Source organism: Paroedura picta, chromosome 2 (genome assembly GCF_049243985.1).
Source record: "Paroedura picta isolate Pp20150507F chromosome 2, Ppicta_v3.0, whole genome shotgun sequence".
NCBI classification, from domain to species: Eukaryota; Metazoa; Chordata; class Lepidosauria; order Squamata; family Gekkonidae; genus Paroedura; species Paroedura picta.
Genome location: NC_135370.1, coordinates 128,579,280 through 128,603,514, shown reverse-complemented (window position 1 = coordinate 128,603,514; position 24,235 = coordinate 128,579,280). Strand labels below are relative to the sequence as shown.

Sequence of the window (24,235 nt, the reverse complement as noted above, 5' to 3'; positions counted from 1 at the left end):
CAAAAGATAAGGCTTTCTTTTAAATATGTCAAAACACACAAGATACAACATAATATACTAGTTGGAATAATGCAAGTGTTACACTTATTTCTACTTACTCTGCATCCAGCCTTTTTGGACTAGCAATAGCCTTTGCACTGCTGCTCAGTTCATTGAGGACTATTAAAGGGTAGATAATATTCTTTTCCACAAAAAGAAGCCATATATGAAGTTTTTCAAACCACATCACATGTGCAGCATCTAAAAGAAATTTACAGAATTCAATATGGAATAAAGCAGATCAGGAGTTTGGATTAGGTACCATCCAGAACAAACTAACAAAAGTAAATAAAAGCTAACTGCCCTGAGCTGTATGGGAGGGCGGAATAAAAATCTAATAAACAAACAAATAACTAACTAAATAGATATTCCCCCAACGCACTGTAACACAAAATCAGCTTTCTGTCAGTAGAAAGTTCTGACTTTTCCGTAAGTAAGGAGGCTTTTATAGAAGGAAATGGGCCATAGTATTTAGAGATTATATACAGCAATATTTAATAAGAATAAAATTTGCAGAAAATTGCCATAGATCAGTTCTTAAAAGATTAATACTACTTACTGCGGACTTCAAATTGATAGTATTCCTTCGTTTTCAGTAATGGGTGAGAAAAACAGTGCCAGGGAAGCTGTTTCCGGAGTTGAGGCAACACATAATGGGTTATGAAGCCTACTGAGCCAACCAATGCATACAGAACGTATCTTAAGACGGGCTAAAAGAAGTTGCAGAAAAAAGCTGTCACAATACCAACAAATAGTGATTCCCCCTCAGAACAATTTTCTCAGTTCTATGTACAAAATGGCAATGCTGGATGTAAATGTACATCTATGCAAGCTATTTTTTTCTTGGGATATGTTCTTGATAGGGCTGCATTATCTAGTTGAATCACCAACAAAGAATATCTTGATCAGGGTACCCCTGATTAACTGGGAAGCAGATTTTGAAGAAAATTCTTAACTATTCCTAGCATAAATACATGCTATGGCTTCTTCAGAGATACTCCTCTTCTCACGAAAGTAAGAATCGTGTCTAGTGAGATAGTGCCTTAGGTGGTCATACATGAACACATCATCTATAAATGCTTTATCCTCAGAACGATCTTATTTACATGCAGATCTATGCAGAATTATGGATACAATTAATCAGATAAGATGCCTGATCCACTTAGTCCCATGATATATCAGGACATGAAGCGCCACCCCCGTAATTTGGCTTCCAGAGAGTATACTGTGCTAATATTTGACTGCTTAAATCCTCTTTCCAACATTTTTCTTTGGTAAGTCAAATACAGGGGAGGGGATGAGACCAGATAGCAATGTTCTAGTGTGCTGACAGGATGACATCCTAAATATCATTGTAATGCTATTTTTCACTTGAAAATGAGACTATACATTATTCCAACGATGGCCTATCTAAAGAAAACTTCCTCAGGACAGGATTGGAGAAATTAAATTTTTTTAGCCTTTAGCTTGCTTCATTTCTTCCACATTGCTTCTAAAGTCATTTATGGGAGCTGGCCAGATCACTAAGCAGAGAGAGGTTTAAGAAAGCAATGGTCTTGAGCAGGTGAGAAATCCCATAGGGGCAGTGACACGGCCATAAAGAACTATTATAACAATAATATTGCCAAAGCTGCCCAAGCAACACACACGCAAAAACTGGGTACAGGTATTTTAGAAAATATGAAACAGCAAATATTACCTGCAGTACTGTGAATACCGTGCTGACGTGGATTGCAAAATAAAGTACACCAATAACTACACACACAACAAGATCAGATTGCAAACGCTCACTCTGAGAAAAAAAGAGAAATATTTAACGCAATAAGCTAATGAAGATGGTGCAACAAAATGTTTAACAACTTTCTCTCTCTCTTTTGTGGCCTACAAACACTGATCATCACTGCACACAAGCTAAGGTTTTCAGAAAATAATTTCCAGAAGAGTGGAAGATGAAATGGGAATAAGCTTTATGGTTAAATGTTTTCCTATTTTAAAGTTAATTTCCATGAACATAATATTCTAGAGTTCAGGTACATGGAGGCTACAAGACCATACAGAGGCTGTTTCTGGAAATTCTAATAATTATTAGTTCATTCTAATTATTAGAATTAATTCTATCATGAACAGCGTTTGTAAAACCCTCAAAGCATTTGAATTTAACAGAAGAAAGCTTTTCCTCTGAAAATGTCAGCTCAAAAACGTTTACCACATTTACATGAAAACTGAGCAATAATGCACATAGCTAATCAGAGATATTTTCCAACCTACCACTGAATTTCTAAGTTTTTCAGGTAATGGGTCTTTAACTTCAGACAGTGGATCTTCTGGGTTTTTATCTTCTGAAGTAGGGAAAAGTTTTGATTGCACTAATGAGCTAAAAACAGAAAGAAGAGATCTGATACCAAAACCAGAAGATAACAAATTCTATATAGAGTGCTGTGTTATTCATTCTTTATTCCATTTTAGGTAGGGCACTCGCCATGCCATACCATACTGCACACTCTGTCCAATCACATTCACATAAAGACATATGCAAGATACTTATCACTGCAATTGCTAGATCCAAAGAGAATTTTCCCCGGTAATAAAAATTGGTAGTAGAAATAGTTATTTTCCCAGCATTCAAACAGAAGTGTTATCACAAATAAAGGTATGACTTGCCACAGTGGGCAAGAACAGATAGCTTATAATATCTATCCCCACGGCAGCAGGAATTCAACCACATATCTGGACTACCAAATTTCTGCCTGGTGCAATATAATTTTTATCATTACGTGCTGTAGGATGATAGTTGATAATCATCTATTTCCCACTCATAGTGCACTACATTATACTTCAAATCAATTCCACTGTAACACACTACCAAAATGTTCTTGGCAGGAGCATTTAAGAACGGTATATGATCTCTCCTTGGACACATTAACAGAAATGTTCACAAGCTGTGGGTCAAACTAGATGTGATGGGATCCTTGTGGCTGCCATAAAGATGCCATTAAAAGTCTGCTGCACAGTGGGCTGAGGTCCTCTTGCCCGTTTTGGCCTTTGTAAGGGGGTGGGGCAAGAATACTACGCTGCAGGCCTACTCAGACTCTTGCAACATTATAAAATGACACCATCAGGTCATTTGGCCCTGTAGCTCCTACTACCAGGATCATGGAGTTCCAAACAGAGAACCTCCTCTTTCAGTGAGCTGGTTCTTACGGTGCTATGAGGCCTAATAGAAAGGTGGGAACCTGGTAATCTCAGCCAGAGGAAGCAGATGGCAGCAGTCCATACAGGTATGTTTGTTTAAAGGCCCCATTCTGCATATTATGACTATGTTTCAAATTATACTTTCCAGTAAGAAATCTCAATTTGACAAGGAACCAACTTTCCTAATTGCTAGTTTCTTCATCATGTTAATAACAGACCTCCATGTAACACATGAGTAGGTAGATAGTACTCACAAAAGCATAGAAGGATCACTGCTTTGTCTGCTGAGATGATAGGATATTGCCACTAACAAACCACAGAATACTGAAAAGAGTACAGGAATATGTTGACCATCCCATGAATCCTGTGGACAGAGAAATAGAGCATCATCAATACTAAGTGTTGTTTTATGGAAAGAAAAAAAAAGACTTTAATATCAAGGTAAATAGTAAGGTAAAGGTAAAGGTATCCCCTGTGCAAGCACCGAGACGTGTCTGACTGTTGGGGTGACGCCCTCTAGTGTTTTCATGGCAGACTCAATACGGGGTGGTTTGCCAGTGCCTTCCGCAGTCATTACCATTTACCCCCCAGCAAGCTGGGTACTCATTTTACCGACCTCGGAAGGATGGAAGGCTGAGTCAACCTTGAGCCGGCTGCTGGGATTGAACTCCCAGCCTCATGGGCAGAGCTTTCAGACTGCATGTCTGCTGCCTTACCACTCTGCGCCACAAGAAGCTCTTAGGTAAATAGTACATAAGCCCAATCTAGTGAATTTGAAAGGCTATGTTGATTTACAGTGCGATCATTTGCAGGCAAATCCCACTGATTTCAGTGGGCAAACTGGAGACATTCTGCACAGGATTACACTGCTAAAACATTTTGAGTTACTCAAGGGAAAGAAAAGCTTACAAATAATCTGATTTACTGAATATGGCTGCACCACAAGGGTGTGTGTTAGAAACATTAACTCATAAGCAAAATCAGAAAGAGGGCAAAAGTTGCAACCGTAGCAGAGGCAAAATATTTTCTAAAGTGTAGGAGACTTTAAATAAGCATTATGAAGTTAGACAACAGAACATAAAATTTAGCAAATTCAAGTCATAATGTGAAACGTAAAATATAAAATATCTAGCCTAAAATTTTAATATGCATATAGTACCAATGGTAATGCTCACCTTTAGGGCACCATAACATAGTCCATACAACAACGCTACTGCCACAATACTACAGATAAAACTGTAAAGTGCTGCAAGCAGACTTGTGGTGGCTAAAACATTAAAGACAGATTTGTTACCAAAAAAAAAAAATCAGCTGACAGTTGTATAAGCAGTAACACAAGTCTTAGGTTTTAAAAAACGAGACATTTATCTTTCAGAGGGCTTTTAGTTTGTTTATGTCCTGCATTTCTCCCCAATGGAGATCCAAAGCAGCTTACATTGTTCCCCTTACATTGTTTTCATTTTATCCTCCCAGCAACCCTGTGAGGTAGTTTAAGCTATAAATGTGAGACAGGCCTAAAGTTACACAGCAAACTTCCACAGCAGAGCAGTGATCCAGATCTCAGTTGGAAATTCTAACCACTACGTATCACTGCTCTGTTCACCTCTCTGGGTAAGCTAGTCCTCAAGCTGTACAGCAAGTGTTCTCACAGACACCTAACACAGCCACCTGGTAAATTACCATGTAAATTCAAAGAGAGTTTTGTTTTTTCCACCCAAGAACTAAGTTATTATGCATGCTGCTGGTATTTTCTTGCAAATTAAAATCCAAAACACAAATATGTGTAAAATTTCCCTGTTTTGGGGATGTTATATCAACCCAGCTCTCAAACAGGAATATATAATACTTGTACTATAAACATGCAGTTTCCTTCCTGGCACCTGAACCATACGTGATTTAGAAAGCTATCTAAAATGCCTTTATGAAAGTGCTGGTAGCACCTTCTGCTTTTTTCACATGACTTTATCTTCCCCAAAAAGAAAACAGGAAGTAATGGCACATCTGATGCTAACTAATTAGCTAAGGTGGTATGGAAGTACAAATTTGTTACTGACTAGGGGCCAAGCCCATTGCATTCAGGAATACAATGGGCGCTAGATTAGAGGGGTAGAGTGGAAGAACTCTGGGGACGGCATCCCCCTCCCCCCAGGACCTGGAAAGGCTGCAGGCAGCTATTAGGGAACTCACCAGCAGGGGCAGCTCTCACATGGCAGGGATGTACCTCAGAGGGAAGTGGAAGGAGGAGGGGGTGGTCAGGTGTGAGGGATGGAAGGCAATTGGCTGGCTGCTGGACAGACAGGCAAGCTGGTTGGAGGAGCAGGCACTCAGGGGCAGGACAGCTGCCCTAAGTGGGTGTTAAGCGCTAAGTGGTACTTATGCCATGAGACACGCTCCTTCTCCAAGGCCTTACCAGAAATATTAAGTGGAACAGATTATTATCGTGGAGTCATGGTAGATAACTCACTGAAGATGGCGACTCAGTGACCTTTTCTGATAATTCAGTGATCTTTTCTGATAGGTGTGGTACTTCTTTAAATACCCATTTCATTCTGCTCCCCAATCAGCAAGACTTTAAAGGAAAGCCTTTGAGATGTTACCAGTTGTTGCTATGAGTTTAATTTACACGAGGCTTCTGAAATGCTTTGATTTTAGGCAACTGCCTCAATGAAGGCTTGAAAGACTATTTACAAAAGGTACACTATGAATTGAGATTCTGAGTGAGTCTTGTCTAAAAGCTGGTTCTTAATGATTACCAGGGAAATATGAAAGCTCGACTCACCATTTCCACCAAAGACATGAATATCTAACTGTTCACAGAGGTACATCACAAATGTGTTCACCTGAGGCAGAAGACCAATGAAGAACACTATAGGGAAGCATAGTGTAAACACTGCAGAAAACAAAAGCATAAGAAAAAGTGCATATTAGAGCTACTGGCGTTCTTTCCACTTTAATTATGGAGGCTATACCTGTTCCAATTTCACAGAAAAAATTATTTCACATTCTAATTTCAGGCAGCTACCAATGCTAGGTAATACCAGTAAGACAGAAATGAAGTTAGCTAAAGCCCCAGCTGAAAGATGTTTTTCAATTTCCCTTCAAACAGCATTGCTGAAGGCTTTAACGAAGGCACCTTGTACATCACAGTAAAAGTTATTGCTCTTTGTCTCTTGAGCCAGCTTGGCGTAGTGGTTAGGAGTGTGGACTTCTAATCTGGCAAGCTGGGTTCAATTCTGCACTCCCCCACCCCAGCTGGGTGACCTTGGGCTCACCACAGCACTGATAAAGCTGTTCTGACCGAGCAGTGATATCAGGGCTCTCTCAGCCTCACCTCCCTCACAGGGTGTCTGTTGTGGGGAGAAGAAAGGGAAGGCGACTGTAAGCTGCTTTGAGACTCCTTCAGGTAGAGAAAAGTGGCATATAAGAACCAACTCTTCTTCTTCTTCTTTCTTCTTCTCAACAAGACACATTGAATAGGAAATTGCCTGTTCATAAGAGGGCTGAGATGATACGACTGAGAAGAAGGGAGGGATAGACAAAAATCTGGGCCAGATACATTGTGACAATTATGGTGGCATTAAGTTGTAAGATATATGATCAACTTCAATGCCCTCACAGCAGAAACAGGGGTGGGTGGGAGAAATACACATGTTGTTGCAATTTATTTCAGATTAACAGCCCTGGAAAATACACATTTGTGTCTTTCTTCCCTATTATGTAACACTCACCAATTATGGGTTAGGAAGGATCTATTTGAAAACTCAATCCTTCCACAGGCTCCAATATGAGGGGGGGAATGGCTACAAAATATGTGAGCTCAGCAATGCATCCTCTTAACTGTATATATTGGGGTGCAACTCCACTCACATACATCTCTCTAATATAGTAGCTAAACATAAGAGGAAACTTTTGCCTACAGTCCTTTGGTCGGTCTCCTAAATATTCCACTGTGTGGACCTTGCATTTTCGTCTGAGCTCAAGGGCTTTTGTGTATCTTTACTGAGAATTCCCTTGTTACTGGATCACAAAGACTGTTTAAGACAGAGAAGAGGCTTCATTTATTCTTCATACTTTAGTCATAGGAAACAATCCTAAACTGTTCGCACTGTGATAAGATGAATAGTCCTAACCAAATGTTGCTACCGGATTAGAGTAAAATGTGTGAAGACAGTACTCACCTATAATTAAATCCCTTGCTGAAAGCAACAAAACTGGATTAGTGAAAGCCATTCCATACAATCGGAACTTTGCCATAAAAGTGATCCTGCTGCTGTAGTCCAACAGCCAAATGAGACCACAGCATATACAGAAATAAACAGGCCGGCTGTAGGCAATGATTCGGTTATGACCCTGAAAATACAAGATCGGTTAATACAAGTTAGGAATCAATAGTGTTCTTTCCTCCTAAAATAAACAGTGAAACTTCATCTTGCATGCCAGATCAAATGATAATTACGCATTGATCTCTATTATGTTCTTCTAATACAAAAATCTTGCAAATCTACGGACACTAGACCTTGCCTTGAAAGCACTGTAAGTCCTCATTAAACTGCACCATCATAATTGGATAACACATATTTTCAGCAAAGACCCAAGAGTTCCCCTTCTGAAACTTCAGTTAATACGCTGTGTAATTATCAGATTTCTTTGCAGTTTCCATTACATTATGGTATACACAGTTCTTCAAACTATGTGACCCATTTTTCTGCATTAAGTACAGAAGATTATTTTAAATTGTTACTCACATTATTTTGTATACTTTGCCAAAATTTAATGTTTAACACTTCCATAATTTTTGGGCTAAATTCTTTATTATTCAAATAGTTACAATTAGTATAATGGATACAGGGGTTCATGAGGAATTGCTGGGTGGGCAAGTGTGCATGTGTGCTTATGCAGGCTTTAGAAACCATTCTACCCAAATATCTCTCTTTGGTATTCTGTAGAGTGTCAGGAGCTTGGACACGTTAGGCCCACAACCCTTGCCAATGAGTTACAATGAGTAACTAGAAATGTGTGAGCTGGGGGGGGGGGATTACCAGATTTTCCCTGGTTTTACAGAAGTATTTTTTTCATTTTTTTCTGATAGAAAAATTGGAAAATTTGAGGAAACACTGAAATAATCTCCAATTAGATATTTCCTCTTTTAGAATGAGTAAAATGCTACTTAAGGCAGGGGATTTCACACAAAATATATAGCATGATAAAGTCTGAGGACTTGCAATTTGTCTTATTAAAAAAAAGATATTTATACTTTAAATTCCATAAATATGCCATATTGTAACAATTTTATATATTATGTTATAAATAATGCATTTTATGTTGTTCAACCAGTAAAAGAAGTTTAGGTTTCATGGGAAAGTACTGCACATGTTTCAATCCCACTGAGAACATTTCCAGTTTTTAAAGAAATTTTACATCTCTGACTTTTTATACAATTAAAAGCACATGTGTTGCAACTGTGATTAAATACAATAAGTACCTTACACAGGAGAAGTTATTTCCCCCCATGTTTCTATAGTGGCAAGAATACCAGCAGAACTCTAGGCTTCCTAGAATACTCAAATATATCATATAACTTACATGCCGAGGAGAAGAGGAATCTGGTTGCACACTCTAGAAAGTGGACAGGAAAGGCAGAAAAGACAATATTACTTAATGCTTAATAACTATAGGATACAGATCTCTGGAGGATGGGTACATATCCCCAGGACAAATCCACTAAGAAATACCTTGAGAACAGTCCCTAGCTTAGCATATCTTGCCAATGGTGGAAATGTAAACCAAATATCACACCTGAATGCTAGGGTACAGAAATGAAAATTGGCATACAGGTAATAAGAATGGTCTGAAGAAGTAAAATCCTTATAACTTGTAAAAATGAGTCCTGATCAAAACCATAAGCTCAAATAATCACAAAGAAAACCCCTAAAATGCCTATTATAAAAAAGAAGGTTTTAACTAATCTTTTAGTATACAAGTACTAATGGGCATCCCCAAGACAAAATATTCCAGCATGTCAAGGCCATAATTCTCTACACCAAAACTTATTTAGGTTCAAGTATGAAAAGGTGTCAAAGGAGGGATGATACCAAGTTCTAACTAAATAATCACCATTGCATTAGTTTACAGGGTGATATTTTTATGTTTTCCCATCCAGAACATACAGTTTAGGCTTGCTTACTGGTGATCTTTTTTGTCTTCCATTAGGAAACTATGCCTATAGATACCCAAAAATATAGGTCCCCCCAAAATATAGATCCAACCAGAGTTACTACATGATGAAGAATCAGTTCTGGATTACTAGTAAACTCTGATAGCAGGGGGTGGGAATAATGAGAGCTTCCACCATGTTGGGATTGTTTTTAAAGTCTTTTAGTGAGTATTTTAATGGGGATAAGACTATTGTGACCCGCCACGAGCCTACGGGGAGTGGCGGGAAATAAATCTAAATAATAATAATAACAACAACAACTGACTCTAGACATGTGCATTTTAATATCTTGGAACACTTCAGCAGAAGATTCTCATGAATCTAAGGAAAATAAGTTTGTACCAAGAAAAGTTTGGGAGGGGGGGGGATCCAATAATAATTATTTTTGTGGAAGCTGATTAGATTTCAGTATATTATAGCAACAAACAAAACTTTTTGCAAACACATAGTTACATTCAGATACCAACTCTCCACTTTCATAGGGTTACCGCTAAAACTCAGCTAGTCATACAACAGATTAAAAGCATGGGCTGTATCCTGTCACTATGTACAGCTATTGGTGAAGTAGTCTGTCAACAGAAGTACCCTCAGCAAAAGGCTCTTCTGCCATTGACTGCAAGGAGTGGTACGATACAACTCAGCATACAAAACTAACTGAGGACAGAAGTTACCTTGAGTAAGGAATACTGGCAGCTGGCAATTACCAAGCAAAATTGGAAGACCCAGATATCCTTGAAAAAGCCTTCTATGAGGAGCAGAGAACCCAAGAAAGCTACTTGGATAGCCAGAATAACTGCCAGAACATTTTCCAAGATCTCCCGATTCCTATGGAGAAACAAAAAAAAAGGATGCGATACTGAGCCAAACAGATTCGTGATAGGAATAAAAGATGCAGGAATGTAAGAAAGGAAACCCCAAAATTCTTCTGTCATCAATATTCAGAATTTGAGGATGCCTTGCTATTTACTCAATTTTCCTCAGGCACTGTTCTACCATGATTTTGCAGCAATTCAAGGTGCTCAGCGTATTACAGAACCAGAGATGCAATGAAAATTGTCATCCAGTACAGCACTGACATGAGATAGAAAAATATACAGGTCTGCAAAATCTTAACTATATTATAGCACTAGAGGTGAGAAAGCTTTGCAGAAAATGTCTTGAACACCAAATATTTGTACAAGATTAAACTTTATCTGAAGAGAAATTTCCGGGGTTACCTGAGGAAGAGTTAATCTATCAAGCCAAACAAGGATCGTGTACCAGATGCCAGACCCATCATACTACTAAAACTGAGCACTAAAAGAATCGTTCAATTGCATTCCCTCCTATTCTCAAAAGGGCATTTAAAATGCAGCCCACAATAATCACTAATTGAAATACATTTGTTTAAAATCACGTTGGTCACCTGAATAAAAACAAAGAAAACCTAATGTACTGATACTTTTCCTAACTATTTGAATAGTTTCACATATCAGCTGTAGCAATGAGCATATACTAACATGGTTTTGGTACCTTTGTTCAGGTACATTAAAAAAACTCATATTTTCTCCAGCCCTTCAACTTCTGTGATTTTCTGAACAAAACTGACTAAAAGGCTTATGGTGACTTTTAAAGCTGACTTTCAAATGCTGTTTTCTAGTGAGTTGTTTGGGAAGCTTGATTTTTTTTAAAAAACTGCTGCCATGGTGACTTGTATTAGAAGGCAACGGGTTTGGCCCCAAATCCCATGAACTGAACACATTCATGGAAAGAGAGCTTTCCTGCCAACCATTTCCCCCAGCAACTACTCGTCCAACCGTAATCCATTCTAGTACCGTAACACTGTTCTTCAAAACTTTGTTTATCTCCTTCCATTTGAGTTCTATCTATCTTAAACTGAATTTTAATTTAAACCAGTTAAATAATTACACTTAATTACACTTACACAGTACCATCCTGTACTGTGTTGGAATAATATGCACATAAGATCTCACCTATCAAACAGAGCCAAAAGAGTTAGCCTATCAAAATTGATACCAATCCAGATCTTCGGTAGGATCCAAAAGCGGTAATAGTGTTTGACTTTTTGGGCTGCTTCCTCTGGAGGTTGCAAATGGTCATGCAGATCAGGGCTTAGATCAATGTCTTGATGTTCCAGGAGATCTGTATCTATGGTCAACAACCTGTTCAGCCTGATCTGGGGAAGGGAAAGCTACAACAAAATCAATAGTAAGTTGCCTTATACTTTATTTCTTCATTCTAAAAATGATGGCTTTATAACCTTTATACGCTTATGGTTTTGGGGGATGGATCAGAGAGACATACAGCACTCTCAGTAAAAACACCCAAATTGACAGGTTTGAGCATGCATGCACAGAAAAGATTTGTATTCCCTGCAGATTTACCCTTCCCCTGGACTGGCTACTTATTTCAACAAACTCAAATACAGACCTTTTTCAAGAATCAAAGGTGATACAGTAGCAAATTAGGCTCTTCCTAGAGAGAACCCATTTCTTCCATAGCAATATCTATTCTAGAATATTTCAGTTGATGAGGTAAACACTTACAAAGCTGAAACAAGGGCTTTTCAAAGCTATAATAAACATGAGCTAAACCTGACAAAGGAAGATTTGACTCTTGAAAGCTTATATTCTAAATATGTGGTCGGTCTCTAGGGTGCTACAGGATTCAAATCATGACCTAAATCTTGAAAATGGAAGCAATCCAGCCTATGCTTCAAGCAAGACTTGAAAAACCTTTTTCTAAATCTGAGGGTAGCAACACTGCTCTCACCTCTAGTTATTTGCAGCACAGAAAATGCATGCAAAATGATCTCTCTGCATTCTCTAGCTGCTGAACAGCCAAGTCTTACATTCATATACAAGGTATAATTAACCACACCATATCAATGCATACAAAGTGAAGTTTGCTTATAATTTTGCTTCTAAATGATGAGTGCAACCCCCCCCCCCAAAAAAAAAACTTACTAAATCATGTGGATAAAAACGAACTGAGGTAGAACTTGATACATGAGAGTCCGTGTCACTGTAACAACAAAAGGATGGCTTCAGTTTGATAGCAGGTTCTGCTGCCAAAATACAAATCCATTTCTTCTACACGGAATTATTCATTTTTAGGTTATCTCTAGAATATTTATTATCTTATTTTAAAATAAGTTACTCAAAGAAAAGCAGCATGGATTTAAACAAAAGACAATTGTATGTGATCATCCTCATGGTCCCCTTTACCTCAATAAGCAGTCATTCAAAACTGAAGCAACAAGTAAAACAAAACACCTTTTGGGGATACTGTTTTCCCCTTCTTTCAAGGAGTTGGATACTCAGACGGTTAAAAACTGTCTTTATTGCATTGCAGTTATACGATAATGCAGGGGTAGTTAAACTGCAGCCCTCCAGATGTCCATGGACTACAATTCCCATGAGCCAGTGAATGCTGGCAGGGGCTTATGGGAATTGTGGTCCATGGACATCTGAAGGGCCGCACTTTGACTACCAATGTGATAATGGGTGATGTTTGAGAAAGCCTAACCTAGCCAACAGCTATTTTACACTTCCTAAAAAGTGTTCTAGAAACTATCAGATCTGAACACAGAATCCCCCTTCCCTCAATTCTTAGTAGTCGGGTGTTCTGAACATTCCAGAAGCTAGGTTTCTGGTAATCTTCAACAACCATCTGACATGTCTTCTAAGTTTCTTTTAATAAATTTCGGAGAACTAAACAACTGATCATCGTAACTTTCCATATATCTGTATCCAACACGCAATGCCAGGTTATAATGATTAACAAAATGTTACTTTATCTGCTTCAAACAGATTTATAATTTTCAGAAACATTTAAACATCTGTTTCAGAATCGGCTCCCTAGAAACCAGATCCCTTTCTGTGAGGTTGTGTGTTTTTTTGCCTGTCGTACCTTTTCCCTGATGAGGTCTGGCCAGGAAGCATCTGTAGAATCTGCCTGTTTGTCTTCTGTTCTTGGAACTGCCTATTTGCAGTAGAATATAAGCCCTCATTTTCCTAGTCCTCATTAGCTTTTTTTACACACCCTCTAGCAGTAGTGATTGGCTCATGACCAAGGGGTTGTGGGGGACACACACAACCAATTGCAGAATGGTTTAGAATTAGAGACAAGCCAGAGGCAACATATATTCATTCTCTGGGTTTATCCAGACAGTGGTGTATGCCTAGCCCAAAACGGCTAATGTCATGTTTACAATTAGAACAAAACGAATTATTGGAAACTGCACATTTGTGAGACCCTGATAGACAATGCCATCTGAGTTAAATTACGAGGGGGAAATTATTTTGCCTAAAAACTTTATTTAGCCATTGCTAATAGTATTTCCATCTGATATTTCTTTGTAACAACCACTTTATAATTGTGCTTAAAAGAGCAGCAATGGTAAGTTTTTAGTATTCAGATTGCACCCATATTTTTAGCACATTTACTCCAAATTCACACCCAATATTGTTTAATGGTCACTTTTAAATAACATGAACAGCCAAGGAGTACTAGCTAATGATGATGTATTTCATATGATCTGGTTTTTACACTTATTTTGCACTGGGCTCTTTACTTTTGCTCTTACAATTATGATGTAGTTTTTATACATACGATGTTGTGCACGGAATTTACTTAGAAGAGGAGTGTCATACCAGATTTTTAATTTGCTAATTTTTTTCCTTACGATGTGCTGGGATCTTAATGGTCAATGACCGTATCAATAAAGTGTGGGCTTAATGACCCATTTCTTTGCAAATCTGCAAGTGAACCAAGAACCTAGATTGAAACAAACAGCATTAAACCAACCTACATGTTATAAAAATCAAATTATAACACCAGGGATTAAATTACCAGTTCTTTTCCATAACTTGAATTGTTCTGGGGAAGCGCCTAAAGACCCAGAAGTTTCTAGTAGTGGTGAGCATGAAGAATAATCTTTGCCACCAAAGTAAGCTGCATGCTTTGCTGAAATTTCATTTCTGTATAAAGCCCTTAGAAATTGAAAAGCAGCAAGGGGGGGCAGGGCATTTTTTTTAAATTGGATAGCAAACTAAAGAGATATTTAAAAACTGGGATAGAAATGATCATGTTATTATAAACATAGAGGAAAATTATATTATTCGGATTTAGGAATAGTATTTGGGGTCAACTTTATGACTGTCCTCCCCCAGAAGAAACCCATTTTCTAGACAAGACTAAAAAAAAATCCTTCAAATCAAATAACAATTTCACCAATTACAAAGAAACTGCTTCATAATCTGTAATGATAATACAGCCCAATCCTCAAGATTGCTTTAACCATGAATGTGAAGTTTTTGGACATTTGAAATATGCTATAAAACCTGAGTCTTATTTGACCAATGAGGACTAATTGTTCCTGTATGCTTAAAATCTCCATTCTAGAGGTGAGCCTAGGATTTCATAAATAGACCAGAATATTTCAAAATTGTCTTTATAGCCAGTATTGTGGCATATCATACAAAGACTGGCTTTCAAAAACACACCAGATATTAGATGTTCTTCTTGCAGCTGGCTCAAAATTCACAAGCGACATATCGCAGCCCCCTGTCTCGTAGAGTGTAGAACTGAACTTACCTATTAAAGAAAAATACAATATAGATTTAATAATGTTTCATCTCTGAAAATGCTGCAATAATAATAATAATAATAATAATAATAATAATACTCGTAATTCATTTTACAGAATCTAAACTTATTTTGTTTGCATATAATTTTAACTCAAGTTTTTGTTGGTCTGAATCAATGTTCCAAATTGATCACAATTAAAAATACAGGTCAGCACACACAGGCAAGCATCCCCCCTCCAGCATTTCACTATCCTGTCCCTGGATATTTTCTTGAGCATGGTCTTTGTACCTAGCCAGCATCACCATGCATTAGACCTATCTATGCTGCGATAATATTTATAACTATTGTGCTGTTATCCCACGTCAAAAAGAATGCCAGAGCTAAAGAAGATCTAAACAGTCAATATACAGGGGCATCTTCCTTATAAAGGAAGAATTTAAAAAATGATCATTTTGTTGGTAAAAACATGACTAAGGCAAAATGCAGTAATTTATAAAGCTAGGAATGTGGAGAATTTCCTGATGCACTACATCAGAACTTGGGATCACCCAATAAAACTGACTGGCAGGATGCTTAAAACAAATAAAGCAGGTACTTCATTTAATATGCAACTGATGAATGGAATTCATTGCCATATCACCATTATTGGCTATGTTGAGTAATTCAGGAACAACTGCTTGGCTACTGTTGGAAACAGAATGCTGAACTATATGGAACTATAGTCTGATACAGCTGGGCCACAAAAAGGAAAGATGAGCATAAAGATAAAATCAGATTAATAGTTTCACCCCGTACACATCCTTATATGCATGTGCACACACTAAACATTTGTATGCTGCATGTACACTGCCAAGGCCTGTTCTTTGCTACAGTTTTTTCCCAGTTTGCATCTACCCCCAAAATACCCAAAAATACAGTATTTCTGAAAAATCCCAGGTACGAATACTAGTATGGTATTCAGATTCAGGCTTTTTCTAAAATCCTGAATTTTTTCATGTCCAACAGACCCAAAAAGAAAAACCCCATCCTCCATTCCCATTCATGAATTTCTTAATCTGGAGTTGGCAACTCTATCACCGTTGCCCGCCACAGTCAACCAATCTTTATCTGTTCCTCTATCTTAAACTTTTCCTCTCTCCCCCTCCCAAGCAGCCTCTGCCTACGAAAACTGTGGTTCAGTTGTGTGGTGTCACAGTTTCCTGCCCCATTCTCTTCTTTTTTGGCCATTCACTGGCTTCCCATCTTCAGCTATAGTTATTTATTTACTTCATTTATACCCAATCATTCTTCATATGGGAGACAAGAGCACCAAGTATCTTCTCCTCTGCTGTTTTTTACCCACACAATAATCCTGCGAGGTAGATTAGGCTGAAAGTATAATCACCAGTCTAAAATAACCCAAGATGGGGATTTGAACCTGGGTCTCCTGGACTCTACTCTGAAGCTCTAACAGCCATACCACACTGGTTTTCATAGGGTGGCTGCTACTGAATAATAGCAAGCAGCCAGGCCTTGTTGAGCCAAGTCACTCAGAGGTTGCAGCCAGGTCTTGGGTTGCCAACATCCAAGTGAGACCTGGAGATCTGCCAGAACTGCAACTGAACTCCAGACAACAGAGGTCTGTCCCTCTGGAGAAACTAGCTGTTCTGGAGGGTGGTTTCTATGGCATTATATATCTTGCTGAGGCTATTCCCCACTCCAAACCCTACCCTCTCAAACTCCACCCCAAATCTTTCAACCTGGAGATAGTGACTGTGGTCAGCCCTAGCTTCAAGAAGCTCTTCTTCAGTGGTCAAAATAGACCTGGAAAGGGCACTGCCTCTTCACCTTTGCTTTTACTAACAGAAGCAAGCCTTAGAATGTTGTGGTTGCTCAACAGCAGCCGTTGAGGAAATCCATTGCTTAAATCTACAGGTGCTATTAGCTGCCCAATTAATTTTTTAAAAAATGCACGTATTTCTGCGAATCAAGGGCCCTTTTCAGGTATGTAGAAAGATCTGTCTTACCCATTCACTGCTCCACTCACTGGATTTAAGTATCCAAATATATCCTGACTTCACTATTAGAATATAAGATTTACATTGTCTCCCCCATAGTGCCAGCTGTCTTCTTGAACAGAGAACAGAGGATTCATTTCAGCGAACCCAGTTTTGCCAATTTCCCTGTACATAGGATAGCAAACAAAATTCTTGCTTTGATCACTGAATTTCAAAAGACACCCTGAGATTATCTGCATTAATATAAACTGTTTTGTTTCCCAGCCCATCACTCTGAATTAATGGATTTGCACACATGCAGATCAGATTCTCAAGTAACACCGCTTGCTCTGTGGACTGTGGCACATTTGAATCAGATCCAGACATCCTAAACTTTGGGAGCTCCAGTTCTTATTTTCCTTTTAGGCCTTCAACAAGTCTCAAAGGACCATCGCAGCTATCAGCAGTACAGTAATTTCTGTGGGCTCATAATATTTGTGCTTATTTGCAAGGCTAACAGAGGCTCAAATGACAAAATAACACTATGATTAAAGAACTTCAGAGTTATTATTGATGTTTGACGAGATAATCATAATTTGTGACCAAGCAGTGAAACACAGCAGCAATCTGGATAGCAAACCTTTTTTGCTTTGCTGGCTGCACCCTGATTGGCCCTATTCCAACTCAGACAGCCAGGACACTCTCCACTCACAGGGCTTTTTCACAAATATTAAGAGTAATAACAATGGATAAGGATTACCATAAAATTATTAATGAATTATTGATGAATTATTAATGAATGTGGAACAAAATATTCACAGTGGGAAGGCTGGCTTTTCAGACAGCTGACAAACTATGTAAACTAAAATTAAGATAAAGCAATGATCAATACCATCTTTAACACCAAGTTCTGTTAACTGCTGGAGGCAAAGTGTCAAAGACTTCATAAACCAAATTATGTATGTATACCCACTTAATTTTAGCTTGGGCTCTCTCCTCATGTTTGTCACAACAGCTCCTCCACATTACAGCATACATAATAGCCTGGTTTCTAAACTCCAGAATTACACCGAGATATTTTAAAGGCAATTTCGGTAGCACTAGCTATACTTTTAAAGCAGAGCTTATAGCGGTTTCTCTGCCTAGTCTTTTTCTTAGTCCCTTGTTTAGTGTCCCCTGAAGTTTCTTGTTCTTGCCACAAAGACCCTGTGGTAACCTAAATATACACTAAATATTTTTGTTTGAAAATCTGCATTACTAATTTTAACTGATAAACATGGAGTCCCCACCCAGCACAGAATTCAGGCTCCCTTAGTGATGCACACACAGGTATTTATTTATTTATTTATTTATTTATTTATTACTCCCGGACTAGCCAGCTCTTGGCGGGTTACCGTAAAAATCCCCACAGTAAAACATAAAACCCACAACCCTTAAAATTAACAACAGCTGCAGCCATCCAGCACCAAAATAGTACAAGCAAGGTTTACAATGTTTGTCTCTGTATTTCTGGAAACCTGTAATATGTATGATACAGTCATACTTTACCCCTCATACAACTAATGGTCACATACAACTTTCTTGTCTGGGTCTAGTGTACCTGAGAGACTGTCTCTTCACCTATACCCTGGCTGGTGATCCCTGGCTCCAAACAAGCATGTCGGTCCTCAACAAGGGCCAGAGCTTTTTCCGTCCTGGCCCCCACCGAGTGGAATGAGCTCCTTGAAGAGATCAGGGCCCTGCCCAAACTTCCACAGTTCTGCAGGGCCTGAAAGGGGAGCTCCTCCACCGACCACAGGTCCCCCTCAGACATCCCCTCCATGACATGAACCAGTCTGACTTCTCTAGGTGTATTAGGAAAAGCAAAATCTCACAAACACTAACACCTTACATTTTAATGCTTTTAATCACTATTCAGCAACAAGGTAGGCATGATTCTTGAGGGGTAACTGTGCTGGTGTTCGGGCAGAGATTTGCCAGTCAGAGACTGGGAAATATTGCTTTAGCCATCGAGTCTGCTTCCACCAGCCTGTTTAAGACACTAATAGAGAAAGTGGGAGATTTTATGTGGTAGAGTTTGGGGTAGCGAAGGAAACTTCTGGGTGAGGACTCGAGACAGCCGCAACAGCCCAATATGAATGGTTATGGTTAAAGTGCCCCCCCCCCCCGAATTATATCTCAGAACAGCTGACGTTGCCCCAAATTGTACTCCAACCCTTCCTAATATTTTTCCAGGTTATTATTTGTTAGTTTTTTTTAAGAGGTTGGGCAACAAAACTAAGCATAAGGAACTTTAAAATTCTGTTTCCCCATGATTCCCCAGCATCTCTTATAAATGGATTTATCACTGCAGCACTGAGCCTAAAAAGGGGTCAGGGGAAAGACAAAATGTAAAAGATAATTAGTGCAAGAACTTTGCACGGTGACTATTTCAGTGCCACCGGCATAGACCCTCTCTTCGTATACCCCAAGACTATTCTATATAGCATCTGAAATCGCCTAGAGAATGTTGCAATATTTGAGCACTCAAGTCTTTCTTACAGCAGCAATATAGAAGAATGACTGACCCTTAAAGTAGCGACCCCCAACCTGTGGGCTGCGGACATGTGGTCCTTCGACTAATTGGAGGTGGGCCACGAAGGACGCCTTCCCCCCCCCCTCCCCCAGCCCTTTACTTCATCCCCCCCGGCCCTTTACAACACACTTCGGGTGTCATTGTCTCCCATCACTCCCAGATGGGACTAGCCCGTTGCAGAGAAACAAGCTCAGGGTTCCCATTGATTTGTCATTGTCATGAGTTAAAATTTCCATGAAAAATAAATGTCCCTTATGTTCATTGTTGTGGCGTGTCTGTATCTTATTTTGAAGGGATGTTTAAACATTACCATAGCGATCAGAGAGCATTAGGGCAGTGGTTGAGAGTAGAGGAGTAAACTACGCCCTCCCGGGCCTCCGTAAAATTGTCAAGCGTTGAGTGGTCCCTGGAGATAAAAGGTTTGGGGGCCACTGCCTTAAAGCACAGGAGTCTAGACCATACTTGGTAGCTTGGTAAATAAATAGGTCAAAAACAACCAAAAGAGGACAGTTTTGTTAAAGGAAAAAGCAAAACAGACAAATGTATCATTTATAGAATGTTTAAATGACTACAAAAAAACCCCAAATGTAAATGTATCAGCAAAGAAATTTAATTATGTTTATTCAGAAGTATATGTCACTAAATTCAGTGGGACTTACTCCTAGGAAAACCTGAATGAAGCTTTTGATGATTAGCAAATTTTAAGATAATCTGTACCCCAATTAGTTCTTACAAGGAGTTCTGGGTGACATATGTGGATGTCTTCAGTTGAACCCCAAGACAGCTGTGCTGAACAAGGTACCTTCTTTTATTATTATACCCAACTACATGATGGCAACACAGAATTCCAATGTGTTTATGATCATGAAATGAAAAGTAGGAAGAGGGTTGCCAATCTATGGCAGGGCTAGAGCAGCAAACGCTGGCAGGGGCTCATGGGAATTGTAGTCCATGGACATCTGGGGGACCACAGGTTGACTACCTCTGGTCTAGGGGATACACCTAGAATTCACCATAACCTAGGATTCTGTATCATCTAAAAAAAATCTTTTAACATATATATTAAAGAACATGGTCCTAATGTCGTGTGTATACTTCTTCATGCAATAAAGGTGTGGGGGCATAACCTTATTACTTTAAGTCACTTGACCTAAGAAATCTCTAGCCCAGCCATTCTCAACAGGGGTCATATGGCCCCTGTGATCCCCTGGCACATTTGAATGGGGCCACAGACTGAAAAAAAAAAGTGAGAAAAGGGAGGTCAAAAGGTTCGGGGGGGGGGGGGTTGCCCTGGTAACTGAACAAACTTCTTGTCATGTATGACATCATTAAATGGTAGAAAGGGAAAGAAAAAGAAACAATGCAATCTGTTCCTTTGTGTGTGCTTAAATTAATACACTGAAGAAGAAAAAATGAATGCACATTGGTCGAATGTTCTAGAAATCTGTCTTGCTTATATAAAAGACAATACAAGATATGTGGAGTAGGGTTAGCTCACTCTTAGCTTAGGTCTTTCTTGGCCTAGTTCAGTTGGCCAGCCTACCGCAAGGGGCTCTGGAACCTGTGAAGAGTTCCTAAAAGGATGATGGCCAAAAAAAGGTTGAGAATAGCTGCTCTAGCCAGCCCAGTATTTACACCATCTCTACCAAATAGTAATAATTCATGTTGCTTTCTTCAAATGATACACATGCTTCTATTTATGATGTTTTGGTGAGAGTTATCTACATTAATGATAAAACTGCCAAGCAGTAGCTGTTATCTTGCAGCTTAAATTATTAATTGGATTTTATATAAGACATCTGACAGTTCAGCAGTCATCAGATGGCACATTCCGTGCTTAGTACAAAATGTAAAACAGTTCAGCAAGTCATTCCTATGACAAATTCCAATTATGCATTCAACTGAAAACAAGTGTGCTTAAAAATTGCTAAGACTACATTTACAGCATGTTTCTGTTTCATTAATTTAAGATTTCAGGGTGAAAGTACATCAGCTCCACCATAGATCATTTTCATCTTTCATGCTGTGACAAAAATTGCAACACAGTAATTTATAAATTATTACTAAAATGTAAGCACAATATTTAATACTAAAGCTTAAGCACAACAGTGTTTTGCCTGCATTCTGAAAACCAAATAATGTATTACTCCTTTAGTCATCTATAAAATAGCATGCTCCAGGGGTCATTAAGCTAGGGAAGGGAATATTTATGTTTACACACTCCTCCCCATTGACACATAATCAATTCAATAAGTAAAACCTTTTGCTCTTGCAGCAAATCTTAGTTTGTCATTATTTCTAAACAAGAAATTGTGGTTTCTGCTCTTTGCTCAAACCAACGTTCCAAATTACATAACGACAACTTACGGTTTGCCGCAAGAGCAGAAGTCTTTAACTGAACAGTATGTCAGGAAGGAAGGAAGAGGGCCCAAGGTTATAATCAAGCACACTATGTGTAATGGTGTAAATACACATTCACCAGCATCTACATCTTTATATTAAAAACCTTATCTAAATGTTATTTGAAGTAGACTATTTTAAGAAACCTTAATGTGTCCAAAATATATCCAACATGGGATTAAAGTATTATTCAGTATCTTCAGAACAGTAATACAATCTTACTACAATTATTTAATATAAGGTGTTACAAAAAGAAGGGGGGAGGCCAGAAGCAATTTGTTACAAGAGAACCACTCTTAAAATTATGAAATGAGGCTAAGACTAAATAAATTACAGTGCATTATTACCCAGAAAACTGCTGCATAAATGCTTCAATTTCACCAAGGTTACATAACGCCTGCATACCAAGTTCATCGTGCAAACTGCCACCGTCTACAGCAGATGCATTGTCATGTGGTGCTTCTAAGTGGACACTCCCATTTCTCACCAACAAGGAGGCGCTAGCACTGAGCACTGCTGCCTGGGAATGGGGGCGGGACTGGACTTTGACTTGGGTTGTGGACTGCTGCCCTTGCTGAATGTCTTGAAGGCTACGAAAGAACACGGATGGTGGAGACGTTATAGGGAAGAATACAGATACAGCTACAAACAAAGTTAACACTTTTTAAAATAGTTACATGAAAAGTATTGCACAGTGAAAAAGTCAGTATGCATGAAGAGCATATTATGGCAAACCCCAGGAGTAGAATTGCTAAAAATACCCTCACCCAAGCAGCCATTCCAAGAAGTGTTCACCCTGAACAGCCATTCTTGAGACTTCTAAACCGTGCAGAGATCTGCCCTAAGCATCTGAGAAAACCCAACTCGGTCAGGGTGTCAGGTGTATCATGTGGTAATATGGCATTGTTTTTTAAAGGAAAATTAATGTTCTCTTTTGCTAACAAACTGCAAACTTTACTCTTTCATGTAAGTTCAGAGTCAAAATTCCAGAATACTGTAAATAAATGGGTCTTTCTGTTGATTGTGTAATGCAACAGGTTCGCCTGAACTGTTAAGATTTTAAAGGGGAAAAGAAAAGTAGACATTACACATGATTGCTTTCAATATTCATATATCTGGGGTGATATAGCCATTTTCGCCATTCTTTCTCATTTCCATTAGATTTATAACATTTAATGAGAGAAAACTTAGACCCCTGATCCACCGGAGACTCACAGGGTGCCTGTGGGCCACTCATGGGTTCTTAACCTCAGCACACCATCTGGGAAAGGGAGCAGCAGGAAGTTACCTCACAGACCGATAGGCATCATATATACACTATAAAACTTATAAGGGACTTAAAATATAAAAGTTTACATTAATGATACTATTGAAAGCTTAATTCTAAGTCAACTTACCGGTCATATAGTTATACTAGTAATCAAGCCCGCTGTAATAAAAATACAGCGGGCGCTAGGCAAGGGAGCCCCTGGCAGTCGCGTGCAGCTTCGCGCCTCTCGCCGCGTCAGGCTGCCGGCAAGGGAGCAACTGTGAGCTGCGCTCTGCGCGGCTCGCACTTGCTCCCTTGTTGGCAGGGCGGGAATCGGCCAGGCCAATCGGCAGGCGCTTTGCGCCTGCCGATTGGCCCAGCCAATGGTCTGTCCGGAGGAAGGGGCTAATCGGCACCCTTCCTCATCCCGGACAGAGCCTGCCCTAATTCCTCCCACTAAGCCCTTACGGCTTTATTTAGTCCGCGGCGCCCGCAGCGCCGCGGACTGTGTTAAGATAATTATCTGCATGTGTTCTGTACAATGAAATATTCTTCTCATAACCTACAGCACTGTGGACAAGAAAACATGGGCAGAGGCAGAACACCTTGATGATATGCTCTGACGCTGCCCCAAAATGGGGGGATGACTAATTCTTACCCCAAAATCTCCTGGATTCTAGCAAAAAAAAAAAAAAGAAGAAGAAGCTTTCTCTCCTCCTCCTCCTCCTCCTTTTGACCCACCCCTGCTACAGTGTAAGGAGATGCCCCTGTTGGAGATGCTATTATGCTTTTATCATATGTGGTGATAGTACAATTTTTTTATCATAGGTGGTCATGCGATTGAGTTAAATTTTCAGGTAAAAATTCATATTAAATTCATGTAAAAATGTTAAAAATCAAGTTCTCTTTATGTTCTATATATATATATATATATATGTTGTTAAGGTTTTTTCCTGATATCCTACCAGTACAAGGTAGCGAATTCTTTTTTCATGTAA

General features: G+C 39.0%; 1 protein-coding gene across 3 annotated transcripts in view; it reads right to left on the bottom strand.

Annotated features, from left to right (window-relative positions):
• Positions 1 to 24,235, bottom strand: part of PCNX1 (pecanex 1) — a 91,529-nt gene that overhangs the window by 25,518 nt on the left and 41,776 nt on the right. The window contains exons 8-21 of one of the 3 annotated variants that reach the window (XM_077322646.1): positions 22,394 to 22,578; positions 14,953 to 15,043; positions 12,412 to 12,469; positions 11,419 to 11,636; positions 10,117 to 10,270; positions 8,815 to 8,847; positions 7,410 to 7,581; positions 6,011 to 6,121; positions 4,407 to 4,498; positions 3,486 to 3,595; positions 2,308 to 2,413; positions 1,739 to 1,831; positions 599 to 749; positions 99 to 240 (exon numbers count right to left, since the gene is read on the bottom strand). In XM_077322646.1, the coding sequence (XP_077178761.1) occupies positions 99 to 240; positions 599 to 749; positions 1,739 to 1,831; positions 2,308 to 2,413; positions 3,486 to 3,595; positions 4,407 to 4,498; positions 6,011 to 6,121; positions 7,410 to 7,581; positions 8,815 to 8,847; positions 10,117 to 10,270; positions 11,419 to 11,636; positions 12,412 to 12,469; positions 14,953 to 15,043; positions 22,394 to 22,578 (1,716 nt within the window). The remainder of the gene's footprint in view (positions 1 to 98; positions 241 to 598; positions 750 to 1,738; positions 1,832 to 2,307; positions 2,414 to 3,485; positions 3,596 to 4,406; positions 4,499 to 6,010; positions 6,122 to 7,409; positions 7,582 to 8,814; positions 8,848 to 10,116; positions 10,271 to 11,418; positions 11,637 to 12,411; positions 12,470 to 14,952; positions 15,044 to 22,393; positions 22,579 to 24,235) is intronic. The other 2 variants (XM_077322649.1, XM_077322648.1) reach the window with 2 other exon arrangements.